This window comes from Equus przewalskii, chromosome 1 (genome assembly GCF_037783145.1).
Source record: "Equus przewalskii isolate Varuska chromosome 1, EquPr2, whole genome shotgun sequence".
NCBI lineage: Eukaryota > Metazoa > Chordata > Mammalia > Perissodactyla > Equidae > Equus > Equus przewalskii.
Genome location: NC_091831.1, coordinates 37,399,073 through 37,411,836, shown reverse-complemented (window position 1 = coordinate 37,411,836; position 12,764 = coordinate 37,399,073). Strand labels below are relative to the sequence as shown.

At 35.0% G+C, this 12,764-nt stretch overlaps 1 protein-coding gene across 12 annotated transcripts in view; it reads left to right on the top strand.

The window, feature by feature from the left end:
* PCGF5 (polycomb group ring finger 5) overlaps window positions 1-12,764 on the top strand; it is a 117,665-nt gene that overhangs the window by 78,106 nt on the left and 26,795 nt on the right. For 8 of the 12 annotated variants that reach the window (XM_070610563.1, XM_070610604.1, XM_070610586.1 and 5 more), the window contains exons 4-6: window positions 672-727; window positions 840-899; window positions 3,372-3,520. In XM_070610563.1, the coding sequence (XP_070466664.1) occupies window positions 672-727; window positions 840-899; window positions 3,372-3,520 (265 nt within the window). The remainder of the gene's footprint in view (window positions 1-671; window positions 728-839; window positions 900-3,371; window positions 3,521-12,764) is intronic. The other 4 variants (XM_070610610.1, XM_070610574.1, XM_070610616.1 and 1 more) reach the window with 1 other exon arrangement.

Genomic DNA, 12,764 nt, shown 5'->3' with positions numbered 1-12,764 from the left:
CTGTATTTATATATATTATAATGATATATAAATATAAATATGAAAGTAAATACTAGAAGCAGCAGGTTGGATTTGAAAGTGGTTGCCTCTGGGGTTGTAGGAATCAGGAACGGAGAGTGTGGGGCAAGAGAACGTTGTATTTTAATCTAAGTTTTATGGTTTGTAAATTATGTATATATATTTCTTTGATAATAACAAAAGTATTAAGAAGAGAAGTACTACTTCTTTTAAGTACTATCAGTAAATAATCTGGGAAAACTGAATGAGTTTGTATTTGAGGTAAGTCTTGAAGAATAAGGTAACATTGATTTGGTTGGAGAGTAGGAAGAGTATTTGAGCCAAGAGGAAGGCATGAGGGAGAAAAACAGTTTCAAGGTCAGCCCATATTCTTGGGGTGGTGAAATAGTCTCCATCCCTTAATCAAGGGAAGAATTTCAAAGTCGCATTCCAAGGTTGTAGATAGAGAGCTGGGGACTGGGACCATTTTTATAATCAGTCTACCACTGTGGGAAAGGTATGCTCCACGTGCAGAGAAATTTGGTATAGTAGATGTGCTAAAATTGTGTATGTTCTGTATTTTTAATACATATAAGATACAGATCTCAAACTGTTTACATGTTGGATTTTGATGTCTTCGTTGTTAGTATATTCTCTTTTTTCCTCTTTGAAAGGTTGGACAATACGTTAGAGGAAATCATATTTAAACTGGTCCCTGGACTACGAGAACGTAAGTTGCTCCTTGGTTTCTTGGAGATTTTTGTGTTTTATGAAATCAAAATTTCTATTAAAGATTTCATAATTCTATTATTTTTATACTTCTTTTTTTTCTTTTACATTAGAAGAACTTGAGCGTGAATCTGAATTTTGGAAGAAAAATAAGCCTCAAGAAAATGGACAAGGTGACTTTTTCTTCTGTAGCTGATAGAATCTTTCAAAATGGTCAGCTTTTTGTAGCTTTGGTGGGCTAATATCTCTCTCCAAACTCAAATTTCTCCTGTACAAAATTAATATACCCCTTTATTTACATTTATGAACCTTTCTCTCATTATGAGCCTTTTATGTACAATCTTATATAAATGTGTGTAAAGCTGGAGTCACTCCAGTTGAAGATAATTGGAAATAGAGGAAATTGGATTTCAGGAAGAGAAAAAGGAAATAAAACAGAAAACTGACTTCTGGTTATAACAATATTTGCTGGAGAGCTAAAGGAAAATTAAGTAAGAAATAGCCATAGCCTGCAGATAAACAGTGAGGGGTTTTCTGTTTTGTTTATTTTGTTTATTTCATTTTATATGTTTGTTTTAATAGGAGAGGAAACAGAGGTATAGCTGAGAAACAGATCAGGGGACTTTGCTGTGCTCTGATAATCTGGAATGAAGTTTTCATGAGGGGTGCTCAGATGATACACATTTATGTATCCTGGGATTTGAAAGATAGTTCTAGGTGCTGTGGGAATTTTCCCCATCGCCTATGCTAAGGGTCCAGATTTCTCTTCTGGGTCTTAGGAGACTCAGCAATCAGTAATTTTCACTGTTTGCCAGCAAAGTGGCAAACATTACTGGGCAAAGTCTTTTAGTATGTATATAATTCACACAAAGGGGGAAAAAGTATAATATATCTGAAATGATAAGGAAGTAGTCTTGTTTCCCATTGTTATGTAATATGAGGTTTATTTCAAGATGGCCTAAATACCATTGAAATCTTTCAAGGATGTATGTGTGTTTTTGTAAGCTCACTTGTGAGCTTAATTTTAAGATTAAGATTATAAGATTGTCAGTTATACATCATTAAGATGGATGAGACAATGCTGTCTTTCTCTTTTCATCTGTAAAATGGAGATCATAGTTTATTAGTTCAACTTAACTATGCAGGACTGGCTTCCTATAGCAGGGGAGGTTTGAGAATAGTTTTGAGTGACTGGAATAAGGCAACAAGGGATTATTTTTGAGCTATAACAACAAAATGGGCAAAGAAGCCAAGCCTGACAAAAAATGACTTAACTAAAGGCTTGTTTTACCCAAGTGTAAATTAGCCAAGTGTAAATTTAGACAATAGTGTTATAGTAAAAATATAGATAATATAAAGTTGACTAAATGTTTCAGTTTTTGACTACCTTTTCAAGAGGACAGGAGCCCAGGGAATCGTCGTCAGAAGCCATATGGTAGGTTTAGTCCATGACTCTGTATTTTATAGACTGACTTGTGAAGAAACACAGGCCTACTTGGTGTTTGTCTCCCCTTTCCCATTATTTCTCCCTTTTAAAAGTATTTTATAATATTTGGTCTTTAGTTTGGGTGGAGCATTTGGATCTTTTCTTGGAGCTAAGAGTTTGGTTCATAAAAGGCAGCTCCTGTTACATGAGTTCCATATAAATACATAGAAGAAAGAATGCAGAAGAAAGAGAACCCACCTGCCCTTTATGATACAACTCTAATGCTTTTACTACAGGCATTGAAAGAGGAGCTAACTTGTCTTTTTTTTTAATACTGTAATGCTTGCCTGGCTTATTCTTCAAGTTTCAGCTTAGAGATATTTTATCTGGAAATCTTCCCTGAATCTCTGCTTCACCCCAAAGTTTGGGTTTATTACCTCTCTTACATGTGCCCACATAGTCTATTTTACCTCGTCCATCAAAGTCCTTATGACACTTCTCCATCTGTCTGTTTCCTTTTCTTGCTTGTATCTCCTCCTACACCCTGACCACTATGAGGGTGAGGATGATAACAGCCTTGTTTCAATATTGTTCCCTCAGGCCTAGCACAATGCATGTATAAGTTAAAGGCACTCAAGAAATGAATGAATCAACAAATATAGTTGCATTATACATAGGCTACAGGTATTTCATGGGTTAAATACATTTGTATATAATACAAAGTATGCTATTCAGATTTCTTTAATGGAGTTTTAACATATTACGTAGCTACTTACGTGTTAAAAAAGCTAATTCATTCTATTCATACTTCACTAGCTGATGAAATTTTTAAAACTTAGAGAATATTTTATAGTTTGGAAAGAGTACTTGTTTTTAAATTTGAGTATATGGAGAATTTGGAAGTATTTTTATATCCTGTCTACTTTTTAAGTGCTCTGATTGACTAATTGCAATCATTTTTGTGACCAGATTTCATTTGGATGTCCCAGTGAGCCTAGAAATCTTAGGCTTGTTAATAAGTAGCTGATGGTTTTTTTTTTAAATATTTCCTATTGTTGAGTTGATTGGAACATTTTAAAGATACTAAAGTTTTCAGGTATTCTTCGTCAAAAACTGTTAAGAAATGTTTTTTAAAGTTGATTTTTGTTTTGATGATTACTATATTGTTAACTTTAAAATCAACTTCGAGTTCTAACTTAGTTTTATTTAAATTATGCAGATGATACTTCAAAAGTTGACAGACCTAAAGTTGATGAAGAAGGTGATGAAAATCAAGATGATAAAGACTATCACAGAAGTGACCCACAAATTGCTATATGTCTAGATTGTTTACGAAATAATGGACAATCAGGGGACAATGTAGTAAAGGTGAGTGGATGGGTACAGTTGTATTTTTATAACCATTTTATAGTACATCTTTGATAATTTGTTGATGAATTTTCCTAATGTTTCAAAATGTTTGCTTTTGTAGTTTTTATTAACATGATCAAATAGAATGCCCTTCTCTGACAGAATACCTACGAATGTCCAAGCAATTGCTTCCTCCAGGCACCTGATTTCCACCCCTGGCAACTGAAACATCCTGGTCCAATGCTACCACCTAGTGGCTAATGCTGAGAATCACACCTCTGTTTCTCTATCCATCTCCTTTTATACCTTTGTTGGGAGTTCATAGACACTGTTTCTCCCTTTTTAAGTGTGATGACCAAGTCACAGTCAGATCATTTCATGTCAGGCTGTCTCTCCAACCCTTTTATTCACCCTCTAATAATTTTCTCATTTATATTTACAGTGCAAAAAGCTATTCATGTCATGGCTAATATGTTTTATGAGAAATATAATTAATTGGGTTTGAAGTAAAATTGGATGTTGTAAAGTACCTGTGAACTTTTAAAGTCCTTAAAAGCTCTCAGATATTTCCTGTAGAAGCTGCAATTCTAATCCTGTTTCCCTCTCTGCCTTTTTGTAAAGAGTCTATACTAGAGAGTTTAAAACACCCTACTTAGTTTTCACTTTATTATTTAAATAACAGCATTTAAAAGCCAAAGAATTTCTGCTTTTTTCTTGCAAGTAACTTTCATTTTCATTATAAATGTTTACTACTTTAGCTCTCAAATAGATTTTTGTCACTTAGTCCAAGCACGTCAGCCATTGAGAACATTTCTGTCTTTGTATTCCATGTTTCATTCAAATACTTGTATTCACTGTCTCTTATTTTCTTTTACTTCCTGTGTGTAATCTGTAGGCCAGTGTGTTGAATTTTTTACTAATACATTTAATGGCATTTTTCTATTAGGAAATTAAAAACATAATTTTTGAAATCGGATTGTTTTCCCAGCATCATGCAACAAAGACTATGAGCGTAGCGATTCAATGAGTATTTATTCACTGTGTAGATATTAGACAGTGAAGGTATAAGAAATAAAATTTTTTCACTCAAGGAACTTTGGTTAGGTCTTAAACAGTTATAATACAATAAGATGATTGATTTAGTTAAAAGGGGCTGGTTGGACAAGGCGTGTAGTAATGCACAGCAGTCTTTAGAGAATTGGTCACCGTACCTATTTGTCCTTCCAGACTTCTCTCTTGTTTTTTATGCTCTGGTGCAGTCCCCTTACCTTTTGTAAGTCTTTTGTGTGGGTTTTTAATAATCTTACATTTCTCTCTTCTAGCCAGTCATTTTTGTAATCCCCTTTTTGGAAGTTGTGATCATCCTTTAGCTCTCTAATACATGAGTTAATATCTTGAAGTAAAAATTAAGTCAGTAGAAAGGCTGGATATCCTTTCTTCTCTGCAGGATTTCTAGTATGAAAGTTATAATGCATTTAATTTTAGAAATTCATCTGAAAAATTTACTACTCCCTAGCTTGATACTCTCCTCTTTTTGAAATCTTTGATATTCACCATTCCAGTTGACCTTTTATCCATTCGCTCTTTCCTTTATAGACTTTTCTTCACCCTAGTGCCTTCTTTCTTAAAACAACTTTCATAGCTTCCATGACTTGACTTTGCTACTGCGATTCACACCTTCCCTCTCTGGCCCTTCCTACCCTGTCTCCACTGGCTCTGCTTTCTGTCTTCTGCTTGATGTATGTGAGTGTCTCCCAATACCTAGTGCTCCACTCAGTTATTCTTCCTCCATATTCATCCTAGGAGGTCACTTCCGTTTTTGTAGCTTCAGCTGTGCAAAAGAACTTTTAAATCCTCATTTTCAGCCCTGCCATCCCTCCCAAGATGAAGTATTATATCTCTAACTATTTTTAAGTATCCCAGTTAGGAATTTCACTAACATCTGAAACTTAATATGTTTAAAGACAAATTCATTATATTTTCACCTAACTTTACTCCAAACATGCAACTTTAGTTATCACTACTATCTTTCAACCAATCGTACAAGTTCAAAACTGAAGTCGTCTTCAACCTTTTACTGTTTCCCTTCAACTAGTCATAAATCCTGCAAAATTTCTCTCAGTCTAGTGCTGTTCACCTTATATTTAGATTTTTAAAAGCAGTCTCTTAAGTGCTTTCTGTACCCTTAATTTCTCTTCTCTTATCTAAGGCTGAGGCTGCAGTCTGAGTGTTTGCAAGGCGGAGAGGGTGAGGGCCAGAGTCATGGCCAATATCAGAGTCAGATAGTAAATATTTCAGGCTCTGTGGGCCATATGGTCCATGTTGCAACTACTCAGCTTATTCAAGGTGGCACTAAAGCAGCCATAGACAATAGTGAATGAACTGGCATGGTTGTGTTCCAATAAAATTTTACTTAAAAAATAAGTGGCCGGCCAGATTTGGCTTGTGGGCCTTCACCACAGTTTGCCACCTTCTGATTATAGAATCAAGTGTTAACTGCTTGTATTAGCATTCAAGGCCTTTCACTAGCTCCTATCTTGATAAGTTTATCTCCTATTATACTCATCCGTGAACATTCCTCTCAAGACAAATGATTATTGCTTTATATATGAGTGTTAGCATATATCTTGGCACTTATACCTGACAAAGTACTTGCATCCAGAATATAAAGACTCGTTTTAAGAATATTTAAAAGTCGTTCCTTTTTAGCATATTCTTTTCTCTTCTCACCACTGTCCTATGCTTCTGTCAAGACCCAAGGAGAGACCTCTGTTCGTTGTGATGCTTTTCCTACCCTAGTGAATCCCTTGTCTGAAATTCTGTAGAACTTGCATTTATCATTCAATTGGTGCTTAATTTATTAGTTAAAGTCAGTATTTATTGTGTTCCTAAATGTACCAGGCACTGATATTGTCTTTTATTTTTTTTGGTGTGTGTCTTGTTCTTGAAACTAGATTATAAACTCCTTAAAGGCAGAGAAACAATATTTATGTTCCTTTATAGCCTTCTCAGCCAGCTCATTCCTCTGCAGTAGCATGTGATTCTCAAATGTGGTGGTGGAGTATTTGCATATATAGTTTATACAGTAGATCTATTGCTTTTGTAATTCAAAAGTCAGTCAAGAGCAGGAAGGCGGTGAAAATAGTAAACACCTCCATACAAGCAGTGAAAAAAATGGCAAAAACTTTCAGGATCAACTTTTTCAGAAATCTGATGATAAGCCAAAGGCTTGCAGAAACCCCTGGAGCATGTAATCAAGAAAAATGGCTGACTCTTGGTGAGAACAGTGAGCTTTCTGGCATTTTAATTTGCCTTAGTCCCATCCCCCACTATCCAGCTCTGGAATAGCCTTGAAAAATAACAACCCACTTTCCCATGGCAGCCTCTCAGGCACCAAAGGGAGTTAAAAGAGATGGAGTTCTTTCAAAGTCTGATTGCCAAATAATTATCATTATTTGACCTGTCTGGTGGTTCCTGGAATACCCAACTTGACAAGGCTGTCTATATTAGACCTGACTTGGAGCTTGCCCAATTGAAAAAAAGACCTTCTCTGTGCTGCTGGGAGTGCAGGGGAGCATTTGTCAAAACCAGTTATAGACAACTGTTTTTACTTCATGACTACCTGAAGTATAGATAACATTTGGAGCAAATGATAAACTTAACCAAAAAACTTAAAAGGAAAGGCTAGAGAATGAGATGTCTACAGGTGTCAGAGTTTATGGGGGCTTTGAAAAGCTCTAACATATTCCTGGAAATCTAGAAAGTTAAGCACATACATAGGACTGTCTACATGCTCAGGAAAGACATCGGTAGGTCCTAATATATGGCTGACCTTGAGTATCTATACAAGCAGGAAGTGAAAATAAGGCAGAGTTGTCAACAACCTGGTTGAGTGTTGGAAGTATACCCCAAAACACATACAGAGTCCCTCAGCGAAGACTGGGAGACTTATTGGTTCTAAGTGTATAAGGAAATCTCTTGTTCAATTATTAGCCAACCACTAGACAGAAACTTCAGTGGCCATATACTGTAAAGAATACAGATCTTACGGAATTAGTTTAGGAAAATGTTTAAACAAAGAGAAAGAACAAGAAACAGCCACCACAACCAACCCTGAGGGGCAAACAGGGATCTGATTTCCAATGTTGCCACATTATATTATTTAAAATGCCTAGTTTCAACAAAAAAAAATCATGAGATACATAGAAACAAGAAAAGATAGCCCATATATAGAAAGAGAAACAGTTAATAGAAACTGTCCCTGAGGAAGCCCAGACATTGGACTTACTAGTTAGAGATTTTAAATGATCCACTTTAAATGTATGCAAAGAACTGAAAGAAACCATGTCTAAACATCTAAATAAAAGTATAAGAACAGTCTCACCAAAAAGAGAATATTAATAAAGAAATAGAAATTATTTTTAAAAATATTCTGGAGTTGAAAAAGTACAATAACTGAAATGAAACATTCACTGGAGAGGTTCAGCAGCAGATTTGATTCATAGAAAACCCAAAAACTTGTAGATAAATTAATTGAGATTATCCAGGTTGAGGAACAGAAGGAAAAGAATGAAGAAAAATGAACAGATCCTCAGAGACCTGTCAGACACCATCGAACTTACCAACATACACATAATGGAAGTCCCAAAAGAAGAAAGAGACAGAGAAAGGGGCAGAAAGTATATTTGAAGAAATGGCCAAAAACTCCCCAAATTTGATGAAAAACATTAAACATCTAAGAAGCTCAACAAACTCCAGGTGTAATAAACTCAAAGAAATTCAAAGGTACACACATCATAATCAAACTATTGAAAGACAGAGAGAATCTTGAAAGCAACAGTAAAGAAGTGACTCATCACTTACAAGGGATTGTCAATAAGATTAGCAGCTGATTTCTCATCAGAAGCTACAGAGAGGCCAGAAGGCAGTAGGATGATGTATGTGAAGTGCTGAAAGAAAAAAAACCGTCAACCAAGAATTCTTGGTCCATCAAAAATCTATATCCTCCCAAAGGAAAGGGAAATTAAGATATTTCTAGAAAAACAAAAACTAAGAGAATGTGTCACTACCAGACCTTCTCTGCAAAAAATAATGAAGGGCATCCTTCAGACCTAAATGAAAGGACACTAGACCATAACTCAGATTCACATCAATTAATAAAGAGCACTGGTAAAGGTAACTACACAGGTAAATATAAAAGACAAAATAAATGTATTTTTTGTTTGTAACACTTTTTGTCCTGATTTAAAAGACAACTACATAAATCAATAACTAAATTTGTGTTGATGGGCACAGAAGTACAAAGATGTAATTTGTGACAATAACAGTATAAAGGGTGGAGGGGAACAGAACTATATAGGAGCAAATTTTTGCATACTATTGAAATTAAAATAGTATTAAGTCAAACTAGATTGTTGTAAATTTAGATGATAATTGTAATCTTTAGGGAAATCAGAAAGTAACTTGAAAATATATAGTGAAAGAAATGACAAGACAATTAGAATGGTATGCTAGAAAATATCTCTTTAACACAAAATAAAGCAGTAATTGAAAAATAGAGAGCAAAAGACCAAGACATGTAGAAAACAAATAGCAAAATGGCAAATATAAATCACCCTCTCAGTAATTACATTAAATGGAAATGAATTAAATTCTCCAATTAAAGGCAGAGATTGGCAGAATGGCTAAAAATACTTAATACAACTATATGCTATCTACAAGAGACATACATTAGATTCAAAGACACAGATAGTTTGAAAGTAGGAGATTGGAAAAAGAAATACCATGCAAACAGTAACCAAAAGAGCAGGAGTGACTGTAGTAATATCACACAAAATAGACTTTCAGGCAGAAATTATTATTTGAGACAAAGAAGGATATTTTATGATGATAAAAGTGTTAATCCATAAAGAAAATATAATGGTTACAAACATAAATGCACCTAACAGAGCCCCGAAATATATGAAACAAAAAGTGACGGAATTGAAGGGAGAAGTAGACAATTCAACAGAAATAGCTGGGGACTTTAATACCACACTTTCAATGATGGACAGCACGACTAGACAAAAAGATTAATAAGGAAATAGAAGATTTGAACAGTACTAAAACTAGCTAGACCTAACAGACATCTATAGAATGCTCTACCCAACAACAGCAGAATATGCATTTTTCTCAAGTGTATATGGAACATTCTTCAGGATAGACCATATGTTAGACCCCAAAACAAGTTTCAGTAAATTTAAGAGGATTCAAATCATACAAAGTAAATTCTCCAACCACAAGGAAGTAAAATTAGAAATTAGTAACTGTAGGAAACTTGGGAAAATTCACAAACGTGTGGAAATTAAGCAGCACACTCCTAAATAAACAATGTATCAAAGAGGAAATCACAAGGGAAATTAGAAAATATTTGGACATAATAAAAGCACAACATACCAAAACTGATGGGGACGTAGCAAAAGCAGTGTTTAGAGGGAAATTTATACTTATAAGTATCTACGTTAAAACGGAAGAGAGCCAGTTCTGATGGCCTGGTGGTTAAAGTTCAGCACGCTCTGCTTTGGTGGCCCAGGTTCAGTTCCCAGTCACGGAACCACACCACTCGTTGGTCAGTAGCCATGTTGTGGTGGCAGCCCACATAGAAGAACTAGAAGGACTTACAACTAGAATATACAACTGTGTACTGGGGCTTTGGGGAGGAAAAAAAAGAAGAGGAAGATTGGCAATGGATGTTAGCTCAGGACAAATCTTTCCCAGCCAAAAAAACTAAAAACAGAAAAAACATCTTAGGGCCGGCCCAGTGGCACGGCAGTTAAGTTTGCACATTCCACTTCTTGGCGGCCCAGGGTTCACTGGTTCGGATCCCAAGTGCAGACATGGCACCGCTTGGCAAAAGCCATGCTGTGGTAGACGTCCCACATATAAAGTGGAGGAAGATGGGCATGGATGTTAGCTCAGGGCCAGTCTCCCTCAGCAAAAAGAGGAGGATTGGCAATAGTTAGGGCTAATCTTCCTCATAAAAGAAAAAAAGAAAAAACATCTTAAACTAATAACCTCGTCTTCTACCTTAAACTACAAAAAAGAAGAACTAAAAGCAAGCAGAAGAAAGGAATTAATAAAGATTAGATTGGGGAAAAAATGAACTAGAGGGTAAAAGGAAAGTTAATGAATCCAAAAGTATGTTTTTGGAGAAGTTCAACAAAATTGGCGAATCTTTTGCTAGACAGACTAAAGAAAAAAAGAGAGGACTCAACTTACTAAAATCAGGAATGAAAGAAAGCTTACAGAAATAGGATAATAAGGGTGTGCTATGAACAATTGTATGCTGTCAAAATAGATAACCTAGTTGAAATGGAAAATTCCTAGAAAGACACAAACTAGCAAAACTGACTCAAAAAGAAACAGAAAATCTGAATAGACCTACTATAACAAGCAAAGAGATGAAATTAGTAATTTTTTTTTTTTAAAAAAAGGCCCCACAAAGAAGAGCCCAAATATTTAAAGGAAAATTAATACCAATCTTTCATAAACTCTTCCAAAAGATAGAAGAGGAGGGACCACTTCCCAACTCCTTCTATGAGGCCAGTATTGCTGATACCAAAACCAAAGACATCACAGTAAAAGAACTTTCATGTGTCAAAGGACACAGTCAACAAAGTGAAAAGGCAACGTACAGAATGGGAGAAAATATTGGTAAATCGTATATTTGATAAGGGGTTAATATCCAGAATATGTAAAGAACTCTACAACTCCACACAAAAAAAATAATCCAATTAAAAATTGGGCAAGGGAGTTAAATAGTCATTTCTCCAAAGATGATCTACAAATGACTATAAAGCATATGAAAAGATGCCCAATGTCACTAATCATCAGAGAAATGCAAATCAAAACCACAATAACATATCACCTCACACCTGTTAGGATAGCTACTATCAAAAACAAAACAAAACAAAATAGCAAGTGTTGGTGAAGATGCAGAGACGTTGGAACTCACGTGCACCATTGGTGAAATTGTAAAATGTGCAACTTCTATGGAAAACAGTACAGAGGTTCCTCAGAAAATTAAACAGAGAACTATCGTATGATCTAGTAATCTCATTTCTGGGTATATATCCAAAAGAATTGAAAGCAGAGCCTTTAGGAGATAGACACTTATGTTCATAGCTACACTATTCACAGTAACCAAGAGGTGAAAGCAATCCAAATGTCCATCAACAGATAAATGGGTAAACAAAATATGGTATATATAATGGAATATTATTCACCCTTAAAGAGAAGGAGATCCTGGCGTATCCTACAACATGGATGAACTTAAGAACATTATACCAAGTGGAATAAGCCTGTCACAAAGAGATAAATACTGCGTGATCCCACTTGAGCTATCTAGTCAAATTCATAGAAACAGAGAGTAGAATGGTAGTTACCAGGGGCTGGGGGAGTTGTTAACCAGTATAGTTTCAGTTTGTCACAATGAAAAAATTCTGAAGATCTGTTTCACAACAATGTGAATGTACATAACACTACTGAATTGTATACTTAAAAATGGTTAAGATGGTAAATTTTATAGTTTTTTTGCCACAATAAAAATTGCAAAAAAGAGTTTAAAAATTATCACCAGTTTTCTTCATAAATACAGATGCAAAATACTAATAAACTGAATACAGGAGCATATAAAAAAAGGATTATACCCCATGACTAAGGTTAGTTCAACATAGGAAAATTAATCAGTGGTAATACAGCATATTAATAAAGGGATGAAAAATCACATCATCTCAGTAGACAAAGAGAAAGCATTTGACAAAATCCAACATTCTTTTTTGGTAAGAACACTTAACAAATTAGGAATGGAAGGGAACTTCCTCAACCTGATGAAAGGCATCTACAGAAAATCCACAGCTATCATCACAATTAATGGTAAAAGACTGAAAGCTTTTCCCCTAAGATCAGGAACAAGACAAGGACGTCTGCTCTCACCACTTCTAGTCAACATTGTACTGGAGGTTCTAGGTAGAACACTTAGACAGGAAATTAAAGGCATTCAGACTGGAAAAGAAGTAAAAGTATTACTATGTACAGATGGCAGAATCTTGTAGATAGAAAACCTTAGGAATCCGCAGAAAAACTATTATAGCTAATAAACAAGTTCAGCAAGGTTGCAGGATACAAGACTCAGGAATAAACTTGGAATGGACAATGTAAAAATGAAATTAAGAAAGTAATTCCATTTACAATAGCATCAAAAAGAATAAAATACATAGGACTA